The following is a 21,956-nucleotide window of genomic DNA, read 5'->3' on the forward strand; positions in this document are numbered from 1 at the left end:
CCCACCAGTTTCTTCAACCGTTCCTTCAATACTTTCTATAGCAACAGTTGTAAAACTTGTATGTGTATGGTTCTTATTTGCTTTCTTTTCAAGGCTAACGTTTAAGTCTGTTATTTCAGATATAGAATGTGTATGTCCAACGGCACTTTTACTGTTTAAGGTTTCTTGTAAGTCTGTTATTTCAGATATAGAATGTATATGATCTTTTTTAGAATATTCGTTTTCAGCTCTTGTCACTTCACTTGACATTTTATTGTCAACATATGTTTTGTCTGCTAGTTCAGGATGAGTATGTTCTTTTGTTGCATAAGCATTGTTAGCTCTTTCTTCTTCTTTTGCTATTGCATCGTCTACATATTCTTTGTCAGCTTTGTTGTCAACATCTGCTTTCAAAAGAAGTTCATTTATAGGTTTCTCGTTTAAAGTTCCTTTTGTTGGATTTATACAGACAGTATGGTTCTTATTGTCTTGAAACAGAAACTCATCTGTCATTGGGTTTAATGTCAGTTTTAAGTTTCCTTCTTTCAATGACTCAGATATCTTAGAATAGTTTGAAAAGTTTGTTGTGTTCTTATTTAGAGCTTGCACAATGAGTTGTCGGTTGTGTTGTATTTCTCTCATGGAAGCAATATCTTTCGACATTTTTATTCTAGATAAAATATGCTTCCAATAGAAAAAGAAAATTCAAGAGTTGCTACAACTAAACCATTAGATGAACTTTTTACTAATGTCGGTCAAAAGTTTGAGACAGAGACCGTAAAGCATGAAGGCTATCGTTTTGACTACCCATTAAGATGGTTAAGAGACCCATCCGTCACAAAAGCTATTGGCTTTCGTAGAATGAAGTTCATTTCAGAAGCCATACATGGTTTCCATTTACGGTCGGTTTTGAAGTTCGATACTATAACAAAGAAAAACGTATGTATGAGAAATTTGAACAGGGAAAACTTTTACAAGTTAGTTTGCTTGTAAACTTAGAAACAACTCTTCAAGCTTTTCAAGAAAAAATAAACGATATCTATATCGAATATGCAAACCAGTATAACATTGACGAAGGAAATACCATCTCGATATTATTTATGACAGGAAAAATGCAACTGTTAAAATCAATAAAATAGAAGACCTTGGAGAAAACGTTTATATTTCTACAAAATATAACAACTTGGCATGGTATAGATTTATGAGGATGTTAAATCAGCCTGCAGCATATCCAGTACACCCAGACTTTTATGAAGTCGAAAACCCTAATGGAACATATGAAAATGTTTTCGACCCAGCTGCTATTATTGTTCATGCTTCATTTTCTGGCGCCCAGAACTCTTTCTTATGCTTGGCAAATGACTTTTACGAAAAACCTACAAAGTTATACGAACCACCAAGTGGAAGTATTTCAGACTTTCAAGTATGGTTTACTACAGATGGAAGAAAAAGAATAATTCCATTATACCATGCGTTTTACTTAGAACTTAGTTTCATATACAACTACTATCGAACGGTAAAAATAATTTTTTAATACGGTTGAGGTGTTGGATTTGGTTGCCAACTAGACTGTGGTGCAGGTTCAGGCTGTTGTATAACAGGAGCTTGTTCTTCTGGTTCAGGGTCTTTAGGTATAATACCAACAAACTGACCTACTCTTTTACCAATATTTTTGACTCCGTTCCAAATTCCTCTTCCTACGGTTTTGACGCCATTCCATATACCTCTTCCAACTCTTCTGAAGAAGTTTCCTATCTTACTGAAGAAACCCATTTTACTATATGTAAAAATCTAATGTCCGCCTAGTCTCTTACGTTTCCTGTTGAGTTCCATAGCATTCTTTAACTGGAGCTCATACATTCTGTTTCTCCTCTGGTAGAAAACATATTCTGGGTCAACTCCTGTGTTCGCGTCATCTGCATAAAGTTGTTTATATCCCACTTCAGGGTTTGTATAAAACTCTTTCCATCTCATATTTGCATACCATGGTGGCAAACCTAACGCAGCGTCATTTGACATGGCAGTTTGCATTTGTACATCTGTTGGCACTTGACCATAGTTTGCCATTGCAGTTTGTATTCTAACTTCATTTGGAATATTCTCTGGGTTTGGTTGTCCAGGTTGCTGTGCATTCGCTAAGTTCTGTGCGTCCATTTAATATTAGATAAAAATATCTCTTACGAGTACATATACTGGACATTTGCAGGCATTGGTTCATCTTCATATTCTCTGTACTTTTCTGCCACGTCAAATAAATAAATGACACAATGGAAAAAACCTAAAACAAGTAGTCCTATTTCAAACCACATTTACTTACTAATAAAATTTCGTTATTGTGACACTTTCTCCGGTTTATAGGACCTCTCTCATATTCTATCTTGTCATATCTAAACTCATAGTCATGTATGTCTTCTAACCATCTCTAACGGTTTCCAAACCACTTTTATCGGATGTAAAGTAAAAGCATGGATGGTTATGTAAAACGTCTAAAGTTTCTAAAGAGTCTCTCAAAGTCCAGTCTACTTGGTATTGAAAATCCCATGTGTTATAGAACGGCGGGTCCACTATAAAGAAAACATTTTCCTTGTCTTTATATTTTTCATACAACTCTGTCCAATGACATCTCACAAACTCTATACCCTCAATATATTTTTCTATGTCCTCTTTGAAAACATTTGTATAGTTAAGATATAAAACTTTTGACATAAGTGTTTCAATGTCATGAACTCTTATAGAACCACTATATAATAGTCTAGCAGATATACTATCCCAGTCTATATATTCTGCTTTTTTCAAAACCTCTCTCACAATATTTTTCTTATCTAATGGTATACGTTCCATCTTACCTATAGGTATCTTTTCTTTTAACTCTTTCAATATATTGTTTGTGTCTGGAATATGTTTGAGACGGTCCATATAGTTGTCGAAGTCATTGCATATAATCTTTGAGTCTGGGAATATTATATGACATAAATGGGATATATAGAAACTTCCACCGAACAAATCTACAAATGTTAGACCATTCGGTAGTTTCTTAAGTTCTCTCAATATAATATCTTTACATCTACTCTTATTTCCAAAGAACGGTAACGGCGGTTTTGTAAAATTCATTTATATATAATAATAAAAATGTTTTTTTCCTGAAAAGTGACAGAAAAGTAACAAAACATTTACGAAGAAATCATGAAAATTCAAGAGGGTAGAAAAGAGGTTAGAAAAGAGGTTAGATCTAACCTTCTACCCTAAATTATATTTTTGGGTCCTTTACACTTATTACGATGAAGTCTTGACAAAACATTTACGTTCATGTTTGACAAAACATTTACGAAGAAGTCTTGACAAAACATTTACGAAGAAGTCTTGACAAAACATGTACGTTCATGTTTGACAAAACATGAAAACATATATAATTTGTGAAAAGCGACACAAAAAGTGTCACCGGCTGGTCGGCTGGGGTTCGGTCCTCCTCTTGGGTCTTGGGAAAAATTTCTTTTGGGCTAGAGGGCGCAACGCGCCTGGAAGCCCTCCAAATATAAACTTCATTTATAATAATCATCTTCAGGGCTAGAAGGGGCGCAGCCCCTGGAAGCCCCAATACCTTTTTTTTTTTTTTTTTTTTTTATATGAAATATCAATTTTTGCTTTACGCCTAATTTTTGACGACAATTAGCAAAAAATGTTAAATGTTAACACTCAGTCCATTTGAATATGAAAAATAAAATTGACTTTGATTAAATGTTTTTATTTATCATGCAATTCTTCTTGCGACCAAAGATTTGAATAAAAGTTCAAAAAATAAGATAGCTTAAAAAATAATATACGGTAGTGTTTACTAATAGATGAATAGTATATAAATTCTATTAAAATGGATTTGATCCAAAAAAATATAAAACCAAAAATAATTGTTATAATTTAAATGAAGAAGTAATTTAAAACGATTTTATTTATGATCAAATTTTATAATTTTTTTGGATCAAATCCATTTTAATAGAATTTATATACTATTCATCTATTAGTAAACACTACCGTATATTATTTTTTAAGCTATCTTATTTTTTGAACTTTTATTCAAATCTTTGGTCGCAAGAAGAATTGCATGATAAATAAAAACATTTAATCAAAGTCAATTTTATTTTTCATATTCAAATGGACTGAGTGTTAACATTTAACATTTTTTGCTAATTGTCGTCAAAAATTAGGCGTAAAGCAAAAATTGATATTTCATATGGTTTTATGATAGATAAGCATTATATTCCCACTCATTATATTCGTAAATTTTGAGGTTTATCCTTCGCTTTTAAGATCATTGAATTTGATTTTTATATAAAATAGTTATATATTAGAAAATAATATGAGTTTATGTGATATTATTTTTCAGAAGATTTTGTGTTCTTCTTCAAAATTTTATTTTTTATTAAAAAGAATCTTTACAAAATATACATTTACTTTAATTAATATTTAAAAACGTGCTCTATCAAAAGTTCCAAAAATTCAATATTTTAGCTTTTCTGAGGTGTCACTTTTGATGAATTTCTGTTTACAACAGTACCACATTATTGTATACTAACTGCTCTCAGTGGAAGGGACGAACTTTAAATTGAATGGTCAATTTAAGGGTGCACACGAGAGGATCATGTAAACTTCAGAATTTATAACCTTATTTTTAGGCATTATCTTGGCTACCTATTTAGGCTCGAAAAGCAAAAAATATCAAAAAATACAACTTGACTCCATTATGACCCTTTCATGGAGGTAGTTTTTATCCACTAGTATTTTCCCTTTGAATCTCTTTACAATTCGAAATCAAATTCAAAACTCAGTAGAAGAAAGGAAGAATCGACTTACTACGGTTGTAATACGAATAAATACATATCTTTAATTATTTTTATTTACATAATAATTGTTTGAAGCTCATATTCCATCAAATTTTTAAATAAAAACATTAAAATGTTGAAAATGTTCATATATTTTAATAGGGTTTTGGCACTTTATTGAGGAATTACTACATACATAGTCGAACTGAACTTGATATTTTGAAATTTAAATTATTTATCAAAATTAAAATTTAACTTGAAATTTATAATTAATTAGTCATATTTTGCATAATTCTAAGTAGATTTTGTAAAAAATCAAGAAAGAAAAATTTTAACGTGCTTTATTTTTTCTTTTTTATAATAATACATATTATTATATAATTAACATATTCATAATGTTTCACCCTTTCAAAAATATAATCCTCCTCCTCTCAAATAAACGTACATACGGGTGGCCTCTTTTTTCAAAAAAATTAAAATTTGAAATTTTGGGCTCAAATATTAGAGATTTTTTCAACCTTCAACGATATATGTTGTCTATATCAGACCTCCTTTCTTTTTGATACTTAACATTGTTCCTAAATCTTAGCCGTTAAGGCTGTTCTGAAAATATTTTTTTTTCGAAAAAATTCGAAAAAAATTCTTAAAATTCAAAAATCCCTTAATTCCTGAGGATTTTGGAAAAAAGTTTTTACATGAACATGTGTATATTATATGAAGTATATTGATAAGGTAAAAATCAAATTTTATTGCATATTCATCGAGAAAATAAACTAACGAATCCCTCAAAATTGAGAGGGTAATCATCCTCTCAAATAAACGTACATACGGGTGCACCCTTAAAGCAAGTATTCAATTTTTTGGTCAATTTAAAGCAATCATATATGTAGTTTGTTTTAAAGGCTTGATCAATAGCATATGATCAGTACTCGTTGAGTATGTTATGATGTTAAGAGATAATGGATAGTACACTTTAATATTGAAATTGAATTTGGATTATTATGCAATATTCTATAATATATATTATGATGATCATAAGAATGTGTTGTATGTGATGACACTTAAGTATCATTGATATTTTTTAATTATTGAAAAAGTTAGTAAATAATATTTCTTAATGTGATGTTCTATTTCGTGAATTCAATAATCACTGTTTTAGAATTTATAAGTATAAGCTGAAAATGATAAGCTTAGAAGGACAAGCTGATGATGCCGGGATAAAAAATAATAATCTGTCAAAATGCTCATTTTAATATAAGAAGGTTAGAAAATGGACTTTGACCTTGAGAAAAAGCCCATTTTCTAACTTTCAGACGAATTTTGGTTAACATTGCGAGTGTCTGCTGCAAATCTCTGCTGAAGCAGCAGGCACTCGCAATTGTAGGCCATGGCAATTGTATTTATAGTGTTAGAATGCAATTGCCATGACTTTTGTGTAATCATTTGATCTTCTTGGAAGGAGTTCCAATGGAAGCCAAACCCCACTCCATCCAGTATCAGAAAGCCAGGAAGGAAGTCTTAACCCTGAGAAAGGGCTTCCTTCTAGGCTTTCTGTGTTACATTGGATCATAATCTGTAGAGAAGGGAGTGTTTGCAGATTCTGGCCTCTTATAAGGCCAGATCTTCGTATTTCATGCTTCCCAGGGCCGGATTTCTCTCCTGCCGCCCTAGATCAGGACGGCATTTGAGAAAGCCGGCCCTGAGTAATGTAAGCGAGGCTCTGGCCTCTACTGAGGCCAGAGACTGTGATATTACGTCTTTCAGGGCCGAGTTTCTGCGAGAATGTCTATCATGTGGATGATCATCGCAAAACTCGGCCCTGAGGATGAATTTTGCAGGCTCTGGCTGCTAGGGCCAGAGCTTGGTATTGTAGGATTCCCAGGGCCGGTTTTCGCTCCTGCCGCCCGGGATAAGGGCGGCATTTGAGAAAGCCGGCCCTGGGTATTTAAAACGAAGCCCTGGCCTTTGCTGGGGCCAGAGCCTGTATCTGTATGTCTTTCAGGGCCGAGTTCTTGCGAGACTGTCGACATGATCGACGATCATCGCAAAACTCGGCCCTGAGGATTGTTTTTGAAAGCTCTGGCCACTGCTAAGGCCAGAGCTTCGTATGGGCACTCTCTCGGAGCTGGATTCCTCTCCGGCCGCCCTGAATCAGGGCGGTCTTTGAGGAAACCGGCCCCGAGGATGGTTTGCGAAGCTCTGGCCTTAGAAATGGCCAGAGCTTGTGATTTTAATGAAGAGCCAAGTTCCTCTCGGATCGTGCCTAATGAGGACGACCGTCGAGGAACTTGGCTCTGAGGAGATGAATTGTGAGCTCTGGCCTCGATGAAGGCCAGAGTTTTGAATGGAATGTTTTGATGGGATGAGCCAATGCTCAGTAAGCTCGTCCCATCAAAACATTCGATTAAAAATTGAATTAAAAATTATCGTAATCATTGAAAAATTACAACAATATTTTTGAATAATATTATTATATAATAAGAATTGAATAAATTTCTCACAAAATTAAATAAAAATTTCCAAAAATAATAGAAAATTTTAAAAATTATTGAAAAAATAACAAATTTGATAAGAAAATTAAGGATTAGAGAAATTTAAGAAATATAGAAAATGGTTATTTATTATTGTAATGGGAAATTGAGGATATTTGAGGAGTTTTATACAGAATGTGATATTTATAATTAAAAGAAATGAAGATATTCAAGAAAGGAGTTTACAAATGCAGGGTAAAGGAACAATACTCTGCATTTGTAAACTCCTTTCTTGAATTGAAATTCAATGTCACATTCAAGTGAAAAAGTGCAAGCTATTCGAGAAAGGAGTTTACAAATGCAGGGTAAAGGAACAATACTCTGCATTTGTAAACTCCTTTCTTGAATTAAAATTCAATGAATCACATTCAAGTGAAAAAGTGCGAGTTTTCCTAATTTACACATATAAATGCAATATAATAGCAATCCCACTAAGCACAAATGTAATCTCAATCAAAACACATTATCTTCATAAATGTTAACAAATTTTTCTATTCACACATGTCTAATCATAAATAATTAAGTCTATTCATTATTTATCGTCTAATCAAATATAATTTACATTCTAATTGATAATTGTTATATAAAAATAAAATAGATTATATTTCAAATGAGACTCTTAGAGTTTTTCTTATTTTAACATTGTAATAATATAGAATAGCATATAAATATATATGTAATAACGTATATATATGCTTATTTCTCTCATGTTTCGAAATGCAATGTGATATTGCACTCACTTTTTATAGAAATCTACCATACTCATTGAAATGATGACATATACGTTTGTCTATCTATCTACGTTGTAAAAACCTTCATTTGCCCTAAGCTCAAAGTTTTTCTCATTCATTGCTTTAAATTGACCAAAAAATTGAATACTTCCTTTAAATTGACCGTTCAATTTAAAGATCGTCCCCTCAGTGGAAACTCCAATGTTTAAGGTTTTGATCAAATCTCTTCTTTTTGATATCTGAAACGACAAATAGGTAGATAATTGTATGGACATGTTATGGTCATGCTTATGCAGAATGATATCTATTCTATCAAGAGAAAATAGACCTCGAAGTGTCGAAAATTGAATAGTTGTAAACTAAAGCGGTGATCCCTTAATGAAAAATCTTAATAATATTGCAAAATGCTGAGATTTTCAGAAGATCACTTAAATGACTATATATTGTCATACAGTAAGATTCACATAATACTAATTATTAACATAAAATAACAATAATTTTATTTCTAAATCATAATTAAACAAATTAAATAACAAATGTCGTTAAATATCTTCTGCTGAATTATTAGATGTATAAGTTTCATCCTCAGACTCTTCCTCATCTTGTGTAGTGAAAACCATATCTTTATCAGCAGAAGTCAAATTGTCTGAGATCGAACTGTTTGATTTCTTCATTTTAGCTCGTAACTCGTTGTTTTCTTTTTCTTTATTTGATAAATTCTGCATTAAAATTTCAATTTGTTTTTGAAGTTGAATTTCTTTTGTTTTAGATTGCAACTGGTCATTTATAACATTTTGGAGATCAGAAACTCGCTTTTCCAATAAGCTATTCTGTGATTTCAATTGAGATATTGTATTTGCTTCAGTTTGTGTAGAATAAATGGTTGGAGTTCTATACTGTGGTGAATTATATGATAGAACATTAGGTTCTGGTGAACTCATTTGTTTCTGAGGAGTCAATTGAATGATTTTTTCTTTGAGCATTTCGTTTTCTATTGAAATCTTCTTATATTCAGAAGCAGCTTTCTTTAGCTTCGATATTTCACTTGCTGTTTCATTTTGAATTCGTTCATTATTGTTTTCTGATGCAATAAGTGACATTGAGAGCTGAGATATTTGATCTTTGAGGTCTTCTTTCTCTGTTTCCCATTGAATCTTTTCTTTGTTATAGGAATCTCTCAGTTCTTGAATGATTTTATTTAATTGTTCGTTAGATTCAGTTAATTTTCTATTTTCTTCTGTTAATTGTTCAATAGATTTGCTTTGCTCATAGAGTTTAGTATCATTAAGTTGATTTTGCATCTCAGATTTTTTACATTTTTCCAATTGTTTCTTTGTCTTGTATAATTCATCATTCATTTGATTCCATTGTTGTATAATGGTCTTGTAGCGTTGAATATCCAAATTGTGGCTCACTAATTCTGCGTTTAAACTTTCAATTTGTTTCTTCTTTTGACTGATTAACTGTTCATGGAATTCTTTCTCTTGTGTACTCATAATTTCACGCTGTGTAGCAGCCTGGATTAATTTGGACTTCTCAGAAAGCTCAATTTCAAGAAAATCTTTAGATTTCTTATTTTCTTCATTTTCTTTCGAAATTTTATCAAATTGAGCTTTAATATTATCATATTCGCTCTGTAATATTCTTTTTTCTTTATCAAGTTTCTGTATCGTTGCATCGGAATTTTGTGAAAGTTTCGTCATTGATTCTGAATATTTTTGCATGCTGGAGTCAAGTTTCTTTTGTGTCTTAAAAACTTCCTTGGAAAGCGAATCGTTTTGGATTTGGAGCTGAGATATCTGTTTTGCTGATTCTGAAAGGCTGAATCTAAGAGATTCGAGCTCATCTTTATCGGCTATTGATTGGGCTCTCATGTCTTCGTTTTCTTGTTGAATTTTGAGCATTTCATCATTTGATTCTTGAATTTTCTTCAAAAGTTCAGCAATGTATTGTAAATCTGCTGCATTTTTCTCGTAAATGTTGACCTTACTTGGAGAACTTGGCTTTTCCTGTGATTGTTTCTTAGTTATTGAATCTAATTGTTCGGTAAGATCGTTTATTTGCTTTTTAAGCTGAGATACGTTTTCAGAATCATTATCATATGGGCCCAATCTATTTATTTCAGAGAGCAATGCAGTAATTTTGGTTTTATACTTCTTTTTCTGAGTTTGATACTTTGTTTCGAGATTTTCAATAATATCAGAGATAATATTTCGTGTGACTGTTGGATTTACGTCACTTTCAATTCCATTTTGTAAAAGTTCGACAATAATTTTCATCGGCAATTCTTTAAATGATGGTGAATTCTTAAGGATATTATAGTTTTGGATAAATGAATGTCGAAACAGTTGATAATTTTTATTGCTTTTGATTGTTTTTGATAAAATATTTATAAATTCTTCGGCTTGTGATGGAATTTGATAAAATTTATTTGTTGGTATCATAGCAATATCGTATCGTTTAAATTCTTCATTTAAAATTTGCAAGCGGTCTAAAGGAAGAGAAAATGATTGATTGTTCAAATATCTGAATAAGCATTGTAGTTCAAATGGATTTTTCGTATATATCATTGCTCGTTTCTTTTCGTTTTTTAGTAAATCGCGCATCTTAACGAATTTTTCATGAATTAAACTTGAATTTACGCAGCAAATCACTGGAATTTTCATTGAATCATCACTAATAAACAGAAGGAAATCGTTATATTGGTTGGATTGCGTTCCTGACTCATAGCAAATCCAACGAGAAATCTGTAACATTTTTTAAAAATAGCCAGAATTAAGAAAATATGAACTTAAAACATCCAAATGTTAAACAGTTAACACATTGTTTTCAATTGGATTACGTTATTTCATGAATCTTAGTAATTGGTAATACTAAAGCTACATGGAAGCTGGAATTATGATGTGTACTTGCTAGATAATTCATATACAGAGGATTAAATTAGGATTTCAGTCAAATATATTGGATATAAAATAATGCTTACCAAATGGATGATTAATGGGGAAAACACATCGTTTAGATGGAATTGTTGTAAACAGAAATTCATCAAAAGTGACACCTCAGAAAAGCTAAAATATTGAATTTTTGGAACTTTTGATAGAGCACGTTTTTAAATATTAATTTAAGTAAATGTATATTTTGTAAAGATTCTTTTTAATAAAAAAATAAAATTTTGAAGAAGAACACAAAATCTTCTGAAAAATAATATCACATAAACTCATATTATTTTCTAATATATAACTATTTTATATAAAAATCAAATTCAATGATCTTAAAAGCGAATGATAAACCTCAAAATTTACGAATATAATGAGTGGGAATATAATGCTTATCTATCATAAAACCATATGAAATATTCCCACTCATTATATTCGTAAATTTTGAGGTTTATCCTTCGCTTTTAAGATCATTGAATTTGATTTTTATATAAAATATTATATATTAGAAAATAATATGAGTTTATGTGATATTATTTTTCAGAAGATTTCATTCTATATGCCTATGAAAAGTACTCTCAAAACTAACTTTTTCCTAATTATAATTAAATCTAGAATATTGTATTATGCTTAGTATTATTTCATTTTTCTCATTCAATTTAGAATTTACAAATGTCAAAAAATTGAGAGCTGTCACTTTTGATGAATTTCTGTTTATTACAGAATCAGTATGTTTTATATGATTCAAATATTTAATCCAGAAAAAAAATTAAAAATTAAAAATTTCATACTATCGAAGGTAGAATATGATTTTACAACATCGTTTATTTAGGGCTGTACAAAATCGAGAAAAACATTGCCGTGCGGTAATATAGGGTCAAAAAAATCGCGCCTCGGCACTATTAAGTGCGCATTATATTTAATATGTCCTTCTTTTTTTTCTTTTTTCTTCTTCTTCTTTTCCTTTCCTTCTTCCTCTCCTTCCTCTTCTTTCCTTCTCCTTTTCTTTTTACAACAACGTCGAAGATCTTCGAATTTGATTGTTGGAAAAGCATCTATTTCAGATAAAGGATGCCTTTCTCACAGTCAACATACGAGGGTCCTGGCTGAAACGTTCTCAAAAAGCCTGAGATGGTAATTCTCTGATCACTCATAGCTGGGTAGGTAGTCATTGCTGACAATACCTGTCTTTATGCATGCACGCTTTCATGTATATGGGTTTACACTATCAATTCGCAAAGTTGTTCCGAATTCTTCCAAAATGGAAGGACCCGAAACAACTTTGCTTGTTAACGATACAGACGCATTACTTTGCATTGATACTGTGCTGAGTTGTGTAGAAAGTTTGATTAGAGTTGTTTTGTTCTGGTATCTCTCATCTTCTGATGAGAGAAATCAAAGCAACACAACTCTAATGAGTTTGTTTTCACTCATTTGTATGTAGGTTTTTAGTTCGATTGGAGCTGCTTCATAATGAGATCTCTCATCAATTGATGAGGGAGATCATAACAAAGCAGCTCTAATGTATATGCTCGTATTAACCGGGTTGTAATGCGTTGTAACGTCAGCTAGTTAGTATCTAGTAATTGGGTACCAAGGGTCTACGCCTCTTAGTACTCAAATTACTAGAATCTGCAAAAAACCGTTTGACACGTAAAATATTTCGACATTTACAAAAATAAAAAAAAATAATTTTTTAAAAATTAACTTTAAAAATTAACGTTAAAATTTTTGACACTTCACAAAATAAAAAAATTAATTTAAAAATTAACGTTAAAATTTTTGACACTTCACAAAATAAAAAAATAAACTTAAAAATTAACGTTAAAATTTTTTTATTTATTTTTTTTATCATAGATTTTAACACCCAGAGTAAAAAAATAAACTTAAAAATAAATTAACTCAAAATTTTTTTAATTTCTGTATATACTAAATTTTTCATAAATGATAAAATTAATTTTAGGGTAGAAGGTTAGATCTAACCCGATTTCTAACCTCTTTTCTACCCTCATAAATTTACACCAAAAATATATTTAGGGTAGAAGGTTAGATCTAACCCGATTTCTAACCTCTTTTCTAACCCTGTGAATTTACATGAATTTTCTTATAAAGTTGCGATAGTTGAATTCAGTAACTGAGCCTCAAGGAAGAAAACATCCTTTCCGTCTTCGGGTAACACAACGGGGCATTTATGATCGTGTGTAGAATACATATCAATCCAAAACTCCCTATTATTTCCTGATAACTTATAATATTTAATATTTGTTAATGGTGATGCTCTAGTATGGCCGATAAATTCATTTTCAACCCCTTTAGCGATATTTGAATATAAAATGACTTGTTTTCTGTCCCATACATTATATGTTATTATTGGTGATAACACTGTTCGTTCTTCTCCGGGTTTATAATTAAATACATTCATGAAGTCTTCATTATACTGAGAAATTTTAAAACCTATCCTAAAATCACTTTGTCTCTTTTCTGCTACTTCATTAAACGGCGAGTATATAACAAATGTGCATGTATGTGAATCATCTATTTGTTCAATAAATTCATAATGAAAGTCTATACAATAAACATATATAAAATTTGATCATAAATAAAATTGTTTTAAATTACTTCTTCATTTAAATTAGTTAGTATACCTAAGTTGTGTACTGAGGCACTGCACGTCTCCATACACAACTTAACGGTTTTGACACTTCACGAAACCGTTAACATATATTTTACAACACAAACGACAACACCAACTTAACCTTAAATATTTATAAAGCCGCCAACCACTTCACCTTACTACTGTAAAAATAAACGTTCTCACTTACAAAAGTATTGCAACTCCTCCCATTGCTGTGCTTCATATAACAGCTCATAATCTTCTGACTCACTTTCTTCTTCATATAGGTCAAAATCACTGTCATAGTTTATACCTGTAAGTTTTGACAAAGCTAATGAAACACGTTTACCGTTTGTATCGTATGCTTGTATAAACTTTCCATTCTTCATTCCTTCATAAACGCTCAAACTAACTTTACCCTTTCTCCCTCGTATCTGATAGAATGTATTTTCACGAGGAACGAAGAACAAGTTCTTGAACTCATGACCGTTGTAGTTTGTTATCTCAATAGTTTTCGTCATTTACATCCAAATAAACTTAAAAATAAACTTAAAAATAAACTTAAAAATTAATGATATCACCACCCTCACACGTATGAAAACATAGCACAAAAATAAATTTAGGTGAAGTGGTGACATCTCACCTCTTTTTTCACCTCTTTTTTCACCCACTTGAATTCATTACTTTATAACTCTCTTCCTTGGTTTCTTTTTAGTTGCTTTCTTCACGTCTGTCTCCAACTTGACTGTCTTTCTTCTTCGTCCGTAATGATACCAGTTACTTCCACCAGTCAATGGGTTAAATGGTCTTTCGTAAGGGTTTCCATACATTCCATAGGGACCATACGGAAGAACTACTGGTGGAGAAGAAACATTTTCTTTAGTTCCATCGACTCTATTTAAATGCATTGTTTCACCTTTCATCTGGTCATTAAAGTCTTTTGCGTGTTTTGCAAACTCATCGTCCTTTCCTAAAGCATTTTCTGACTCAGTCGCAACCAAATTGGATGCTTTATTTATGAGCCCTATTTTATTTAATCTTAACTTCTTTGCAACCCAGCCTCCAATCTTTCCTTTATTTGCATCTAATGTCTTCGAAACTCTTCCTCCACTCATTTTATTTACTGCGTCATAAGCCCCAAGTGCTTTTGCTCCAAATGCTAATGCTTTTGTTCCCATTGCGCCTAAAGCTGCCCAAGCTACCATTTACACCATATTAAAATCATCTCTCTTCAATATTATCTCATAAAAGTTCTCGTTACTGGAGAAAGTCAATGAAACATAAGCGTTCTCACGGGCTTCGCCCTCACCGCTTCGGTCTGAAAGACCTTCAGGACTCAAAGAGTCCGTTTGCGGTCTATCTAACTTCTTTCTTATCTCATCTATTCTCAATAAAATGTCTGAACAATTGCTAACATCTTCTACAACAGTTATTTCATCATGAATGACCTTCAAGAACAAGCTCATTTAATATGCTATTAAAATCATCTCAATAATGAGTCCATCCTTTCCATCTTTAGGTAGCACAACATCTTTCATTGAAGAAGGTTCGACAAGTCTTATGTTAAACTTACTGACAAAGTTTGTTATACTATAATGCTTTGGCGGCGAATACATATAGTTTGAAAGACATAATATAGATTCTTCAGCAAATTCACTTATACTGGATTTTATAACAATGTTCTCACGAGACCAAATGCCACCAATTGACAATCTTGTAAGCAATCCTGCTGAACCTTCAACTGTAAACGTCGATGGTAACATTCCACGAAGGTCATCTATTGACATCGTTGAGTCACTGAATTTAAATATTTTCTTAAAGCAATCGTCATTATCTAACCATGCAATAGCTTTGAAGTTTTCATTCGAATATACATCTGCTTCATTAAATGTAAAACCTGACTTCTTTGCAGAGACGATTTAAAATCTATTGAGTTTGTTTCAAAATTATATGCTATGGTAACTTCTGAAGGTAATGGATGTCCTTCCGCAGTAAGTTGTTCTCTCACTACCGTTTGAAGCTTTGTGTTAAAAACTTTCATGTCATCTCCTGTGTCTAGGTTCACATACACAGCAACAGGAAAACTATCTTGCTTCTTTGTTTCATCATTATATCAAAACATTAAAGTTCTTCAATAATATTGTTCTTCCTGCTGGAATACTTCTAACTTGTCTTATTTCAATAGCTTTCTCACCTCCTACATACTCTACCCAGTGTCTTGGATATTCATAAGTATACTGACTTTCTTGAATTTTGGTTGGTTTCATCATAACGTGTTCATAGTATATCTTTATACTCTTGTCAGTTAGACTCGGTGCTATGTTCTGAATATTTCTGACTTGCATTTTTAATGGAGATAAAATGAAGCATTTAATACATGACGTAGATGAAGACATGAATGAAACTACAGACAAACTTAACTCTTCTCTCATTCTTCCTTTCAGTAAGGACTATGAGTTCTGTTCAAATGGTGTTTATTTCTATTGTGGAAAGATGGGTTCAGGTAAGACATTTAACCTCATTCGTCATATACTCATAACAGAGCGTTTAGGAAATGACTCATATTATGACCAAATCATTATATCAGCAACTTCAGACTCTATGGACTCAACAGCGAAAACATTTATGTCAAAAGTTCAAGCCTCTGTCGTTAAAGTTTCAGACAGTGAACTCATTGAATTTCTTCAACGTTACATTCGACGTAAGAGAAAATATTATGCCATCGTTGAATTTATACAGTCAGGAATGCAAAAGACTTCAGAAGAGATGGAAAGAATTATTGACAAACACCACTTACGTCAATACTCAGGAGTTTACGATATGAAACGACTGACAAACTACATTCTATCAAAACTTTCAAAATACCCCTTCAAAAAGTATCCTTCAAACACTCTGCTCGTTTGTGACGACTTCGCCGGAAAAGGTTTAGTTTCAAAGCCTGACTCACCATTAGCTAACATCATAACTAAAGTCAGACATTACCACTTAACTGTAGCAATACTTATGCAAACATGGCGTTTCCTTGCTTTAAACATAAAACGTCTCATAACTGACTTCGTTATCTTTCAAGGTTTCTCACGTTATGATATTGAACTCATTTGGAAACAGTCAGGTATAACATTACCTTTTGAAGAAATTTGGGAAGCATATAAGTCTCTCATCTCTCCTCGTTCATACCTTGAGATTCATATCATGACTAATACCATTAAAGTCAAAAATATTCCATGGGAACGACCAACATTGTTTTAAAGTTTAACCTTCAATTGACTGATGGTAAACAAATTCCATGCATCTCTGTCGCCATTTCTGTTAATATTTTTGCTGTCATTCATATCATCCACTTCCCATCCGTTAGCTTTTGAGGATATGCGTTAGAATAGCTGTTCTTAAATGAAGGCTTTTCACCTTTGAGAGCATAAACTCTATAACTTTCTGCATACTTTATGTTTGAACCTCCTGAGCCATCATTGACATAAATTTTTATAGGCTTCCACCCTTTGTTCATGTTCCTGCTTCTTCCCTTAGCTCTTTTGTTCAGTAGTTCTACATCTTTATACACAGCTCCTGTCTCAGTGAATTCAACAATATTTTCATTCGTTAGCTTTACATTCAAACCCTTGTCGAGTATATTGTTCATTTCATACATATAAAAGGTTTTTATTCTATATGAAATGAGAAGCAAATCCATCTTAGCTGGTGCCGTTAATGTTCCAATTGAACCAACATCAAATGTTGACTCACGAACGACAAACAATATTGTCATAAAGAACTATAGTTCAGAGTGTTTGAAAGAAAAAGAACCAGAACTGAAATCCGTGAATTTAAACTCAGCTTCAAACGCTAACGCTACATCAGATGTTAAGTTAGAGTATCCACCACTGGACCAAATTCTTTCAAGAGAAGCCAACGACAACCCTTACACAAATGTTCAAACAAATCCTTCAGATAACGTAGACCATTACCTTCTTCAGTTATACCAAACAATTTTACTCAAAGACGATAAGAAGCTTTTGACAAATCTTATAAGCAAGAACCAAATAATTCTAACAAAGGAGGACCTTGAAAATGTTATATCACGAATAACAGGGAAACAATGTGTCATTGACTATCTCGACCCTGAAATCGAATGCTGTGGTCAAACGCCACCATTCATGAAAATAGGTAACATCCGCATCATTGAAACACCAGGAACTACAGGAGTTGAGTTTAAGTATAAATATTCGAACGAGTATACAAAACTTTCAACAGAATATAAACTTTGTTTGAAATATGTTTTAGTAAATTAAAGCAATTTGTAATATCTATCCAAAACTTCTTCAACAGTATCGAACTCATCTTCATAATGCAAACCTAATCTTATTGACTTGGTGCAGTTTTCACTAACACAATATAGCGCTTTGCGCTCGGCGCCTTTGACGCCTTTTTCTGTTCTCTTGACTGACATAACTAACTCATTTGTTTCATCAAACAGCAACAACCAAAGTTCATGACCTAATACATAACATTCATACTTTATATTTTTAGCTCTGAGTTCTCTTGTAAGCTGTTGCATTTAATATTTTCTAAAAAGTCAACTTCAACAGTCATTCGCACTGGTGCCTTCAGTTCTACAGGCTCTCCTTGAAAGTCAACAAGTCTGAATTGCATGTCTTTCAAATTATGAGGACTAATGCGAACCCATTTACCTAAATGAGTTGCTATGACAGGAACGTTTGGAATGAACATTGAATTGACTGCATAACAGAAAGACTTATATTCTACTGAACCTTTACTATTAACTCCTGAAATACCTGTGACATTAGCTATTTTTGACTCAATGTATAAACAATTACCATAACATACGTATGGAACAGATTTCATCTCAATCGTTTTGTCAACACTTTTCAAAGGAAATGTCATATGGTATGCTCCCAGAAGCAATTGAACTCTATGACTCATTCGTGTTATCTTAAACTCCTTCGCATAACTGAACTTCAAAACTCCTGCAATAAGTTTAACATTCATTAAGTTTTCTTCGTTATCCTTGTTTATTGTAGTATTTATGAGAGCATTTAACACTCCAGCTAATGTTTCCATCTTATATTCTACATTATTGTGAAATCTTATTTCGTGCTTCTTTCCATCTATTTCAAGCTCCATGAAATCTGTTTCATCTGTTATAACGAATGAAGCGATAGTATTGAAGTCAACCATTCTGAATGCAAGTGCTCATTCTGTAGACCTAAGTTTGTTTGTAGCTTTACTGTCCCGTATTCGTTTGGGTCTGTACTTTGCAAATAGAACAACATTTTATTCTCATTAAAATATGAGTATAGCTGCATATGCGTATGAAGCTGACAGAGCTAAACGTTTATATTTTGGTCAATACTCTCTCACACTTACTGACAAATATATTGTTATCAGTGATGGAAATACCGAGAAATACATAACATGGAAGGACTATGAAAAGTTTGACCCTATTTTAACTCCATGTACAATGCCATTCATTGTAAATGGTGAAGTTGTCATGAAGAACGACACAACAGTATATAAGTCTGTATATGAAGCATTAGAATATATGTTGAATTATAATCCCGAAAGATTTGACCCAAGCACTACATGTGCAATGCCTTTTATTAAGGACGGTGAAATCGTAAGAGTTCCGGATTCAACGGTTTATACTGCTGTTCAAAACAGTTTACAAAACATTTTAGCGAATATCTTTAATTCAGAAACTACAGAAATAAAATTACCATATATAACAGATGCTAAAGAAATTAAATCAAAAACGACAACATTATTTACGTCACTTAATGATTTAATGACTTATATCATTAATATTCCTGCACCAACTACAGCATTTGATCCAAACTCGACGGTTTGCAGTGTACCTTTCATAAAGTCGCAAACGGACTCTTTGAGTCCTGAAGGTCTTTCAGACCGAAGCGACCAGGGCGAAGCCCATGACAGTTCATTAATTGTTTAAGGGATTCAACAGTTAATGAATCATTAAAGGCGTCATTAATGAAAATCATTGATTTTAACTCATTCACGAATACATATAATTCATTCATTAATGTTTCATATGCTTCTAAAGAAGGTGAGCCAAAAACTATCGATAAAGCGGTGTATGAAATAAAAGCATCAACGACGAAATTGAATTCGTTAACTTTTGACGGTGATAGTTTCGTTAATGACATAACATCGGGGAAAACAATTTTAACGAAAGAATATTTAAAATCTCATGTTAGTGAGTTCGTTGAAATTGAAAAAGAAGGTGGAATTAAGTTCGATCCACTGAATTTCATTTTCAGCTTAGCGAATGCGGGTGTTAGTTTCGCTGAATGGACAACTATACAGAGTGAAATAAATGCAATATGGACGTTTTTGGGGTCAAAAGCGGGAATGGGTGAGCTTGTAAATGCTGCAAGAACATTAGGTGAAACAGGAAATTTTGTAGATGGTTTTAAAAGACTTGTTTCAAATGTTTTAACAAACACAAAGAAATTATTTAGATATACCATACATAACGGACGGATTTTCGAACAGGTAGCAACAAACCCTCCGGTTATGGCTGCGTTGATGATGGTTAGAGATATAAAACCACGTAACGACGGGAACGAAGAACATGAACAACAGAGCCCAACGGGCTCAGAGCCACATAGTGGCGAGGATACTGGTCGGGTTATTCAAGACATTAAAAACGTGTATCCTGAAGTTATTGATTTATTTAGAGGAGTTAATGATTCAATTTCAAAACATTCTATAACCCTCGATGAAGAGAATAAATTAACAGATTATATATTCGTCATTATTGCAGAATTAATGAAGAGAATAAATGAAAAAGGAATTGGTGATATCATTAATGTCAGCGATGTAATGATGAAAAGAAATTTTGACTCATTATTTACAAAACCGAAAACAGAATATAGTCTTTATGACGTAATTACCGAATTAATGAAAAAGATTAATGATAATAAGAGTTCTGGCGGAAGAGTTGAATTAGAAGTGAATGATGTTAATGAGAAATTAGCCGAAAAAGCAGATAAAAACCACGTTCATTATATAACTTCAGACGAACAGATTATAACGGACTACCATGGATATTTAACACGAAGTGATGAAGCGAAGACAAAAATGTTAATGAAAGAAGATATAAATACATTCGTGCTAAAGGTTATGACATAAGCTGTACTGTACAGTATGACACAGGTAAAGCACCAGAAGCATTTGGTTATAACGGTGAAATTTATGCCTCTACTTTCTGTTAACGGTGTATTAGTTGAACCAAGATTTACTTTGAGAGTTAAGTCAAAAATAACGTTTGAAGATGCTATTAAAAGTAAAGCTGACAAAGAACTTGACGCAACGAACAAAGTTTTGAAATCTCATAAACACAACATCTCCGATATAAATGAACTTCAAACTTCTTTAGACAGTAAAGCTGACAAGAACCATACACATAAATCCTTCACTACTGTTAGAGCAGACGACATAATATTGAACTTTGACCTTGGTTCAAGTGCACCATTAGAAAATCCAAGTACAAGCGTAAAAGATACTCTTAACAATTTAGATAAGAGTTGCAGGAATATCGAAGGTCATGCCAGAAACTTTGAAGCATATGAACTACCAGCAATGTTAGATAAGAAAGCAGACAAGAACCATACACATAAATTTCACAACTGTTGCTATAGAAAGTATTGAAGGAACGGTTGAAGAAACTGGTGGGGAAGCCTGTATTATATTGTAAACCTCCTAACTTTCCACAAGGTTTAACATCGGATGACGACATAACGACGATGAGAAACATTAGATGTAAAGATGTTTATGTCATGAAGGATGAACATAATATTAAATTCACTGCTCAAGATTTATATGACAAGAAAGCAGACAAAACAGAGCTTCAAACATTAAAGACTCAGATTCTTCAAACATTATATCCTATAGGCTCTATTTATACGTCAATGAACTCAACAAATCCAGCAACAGTTTTAGGTTTTGGTACATGGCAGCAGATTGTAGACAAATTCTTATACTGTGCTAACTCTTCAAAGCAAACAGGAGGTTCGAAGAAAATTACTGAAGCAAACCTTCCACCGCACACTCATACAGGAACTACAAACACAACAGGTAGTCATTCACATTCAATAACAAAAAGAGGTTATACAAATCTTGCAGCAGGTTCGGATAGACAGGGAATGCATAGATATGATATTTCAAGTGACCCAGTAGATTCAAGCGCAGGTATTTTCTGTGGAACCGCAGGAAATCATGCCCATACTTTCACAACAAATCCAACAGGCTCGGGTGCAGATTACATGCCACCATTTGTGACTGTATTTGCATGGTACCGCGTTCAATGAACGCGC

The 21,956-nt window shown here is 32.5% G+C and overlaps 10 protein-coding genes and 1 pseudogene across 11 annotated transcripts, besides 7 other annotated features; 5 read left to right on the plus strand and 6 right to left on the minus strand.

Moving 5' to 3' along the window:
- Positions 1-1,770: 1,770 nt before the first annotated feature.
- TVAGG3_0458660 (uncharacterized protein) lies at positions 1,771-2,133 on the minus strand (the record flags this gene model as incomplete). The annotated part of the gene is made up of 1 exon (XM_051234964.1): positions 1,771-2,133. One exon carries the CDS (start codon positions 2,131-2,133, stop codon positions 1,771-1,773), a length of 363 nt encoding a protein of 120 aa, XP_051092788.1.
- A 2,353-nt stretch (positions 2,134-4,486) lies between these two features.
- Positions 4,487-4,524: a mobile genetic element.
- A 69-nt stretch (positions 4,525-4,593) lies between these two features.
- Positions 4,594-5,632: a mobile genetic element.
- Positions 5,633-8,597: 2,965 nt separating this feature from the next.
- TVAGG3_0458690 (biological adhesion protein) lies at positions 8,598-10,811 on the minus strand (the record flags this gene model as incomplete). The annotated part of the gene is made up of 1 exon (XM_001314459.1): positions 8,598-10,811. One exon carries the CDS (start codon positions 10,809-10,811, stop codon positions 8,598-8,600), a length of 2,214 nt encoding a protein of 737 aa, XP_001314483.1.
- A 270-nt stretch (positions 10,812-11,081) lies between these two features.
- Positions 11,082-11,119: a mobile genetic element.
- A 555-nt stretch (positions 11,120-11,674) lies between these two features.
- Positions 11,675-11,711: a mobile genetic element.
- A 169-nt stretch (positions 11,712-11,880) lies between these two features.
- Positions 11,881-12,002: a mobile genetic element.
- Positions 12,003-12,334: 332 nt separating this feature from the next.
- Positions 12,335-12,540: a mobile genetic element.
- Positions 12,541-13,097: 557 nt separating this feature from the next.
- Positions 13,098-21,956: part of a mobile genetic element that runs on past the window's edge.
- On the minus strand, positions 13,806-14,126 carry TVAGG3_0458760 (uncharacterized protein; the record flags this gene model as incomplete). The annotated part of the gene is made up of 1 exon (XM_001314460.1): positions 13,806-14,126. The coding sequence occupies one exon, from the start codon at positions 14,124-14,126 to the stop codon at positions 13,806-13,808; it is 321 nt and encodes a 106-aa protein (XP_001314484.1).
- Positions 14,811-15,071, minus strand: TVAGG3_0458770 (uncharacterized protein; the record flags this gene model as incomplete). The annotated part of the gene is made up of 1 exon (XM_001314462.1): positions 14,811-15,071. One exon carries the CDS (start codon positions 15,069-15,071, stop codon positions 14,811-14,813), a length of 261 nt encoding a protein of 86 aa, XP_001314486.1.
- On the minus strand, positions 15,075-15,166 carry TVAGG3_0458780 (annotated as a pseudogene). Its single transcript has one exon. A coding segment is annotated over exon 1 (92 nt).
- Positions 15,283-15,528, plus strand: TVAGG3_0458790 (uncharacterized protein; the record flags this gene model as incomplete). The annotated part of the gene is made up of 1 exon (XM_051234965.1): positions 15,283-15,528. The coding sequence occupies one exon, from the start codon at positions 15,283-15,285 to the stop codon at positions 15,526-15,528; it is 246 nt and encodes an 81-aa protein (XP_051092789.1).
- TVAGG3_0458800 (protein of unknown function, DUF4106 family) lies at positions 15,967-16,854 on the plus strand (the record flags this gene model as incomplete). Its single annotated transcript, XM_051234966.1, has 1 exon — positions 15,967-16,854. One exon carries the CDS (start codon positions 15,967-15,969, stop codon positions 16,852-16,854), a length of 888 nt encoding a protein of 295 aa, XP_051092790.1.
- TVAGG3_0458810 (uncharacterized protein) lies at positions 18,118-18,798 on the minus strand (the record flags this gene model as incomplete). The annotated part of the gene is made up of 1 exon (XM_051234967.1): positions 18,118-18,798. The coding sequence occupies one exon, from the start codon at positions 18,796-18,798 to the stop codon at positions 18,118-18,120; it is 681 nt and encodes a 226-aa protein (XP_051092791.1).
- Positions 18,911-19,570, plus strand: TVAGG3_0458820 (organellar and viral DNA polymerase type B; the record flags this gene model as incomplete). The annotated part of the gene is made up of 1 exon (XM_051234968.1): positions 18,911-19,570. The coding sequence occupies one exon, from the start codon at positions 18,911-18,913 to the stop codon at positions 19,568-19,570; it is 660 nt and encodes a 219-aa protein (XP_051092792.1).
- TVAGG3_0458830 (uncharacterized protein) lies at positions 19,990-20,772 on the plus strand (the record flags this gene model as incomplete). The annotated part of the gene is made up of 1 exon (XM_051234969.1): positions 19,990-20,772. One exon carries the CDS (start codon positions 19,990-19,992, stop codon positions 20,770-20,772), a length of 783 nt encoding a protein of 260 aa, XP_051092793.1.
- On the plus strand, positions 21,552-21,950 carry TVAGG3_0458840 (phage tail repeat-like family; the record flags this gene model as incomplete). The annotated part of the gene is made up of 1 exon (XM_051234970.1): positions 21,552-21,950. One exon carries the CDS (start codon positions 21,552-21,554, stop codon positions 21,948-21,950), a length of 399 nt encoding a protein of 132 aa, XP_051092794.1.

The sequence above is a fragment of the Trichomonas vaginalis genome, chromosome II (assembly GCF_026262505.1).
Source record: "Trichomonas vaginalis G3 chromosome II, whole genome shotgun sequence".
NCBI classification, from domain to species: domain Eukaryota; phylum Parabasalia; order Trichomonadida; family Trichomonadidae; genus Trichomonas; species Trichomonas vaginalis.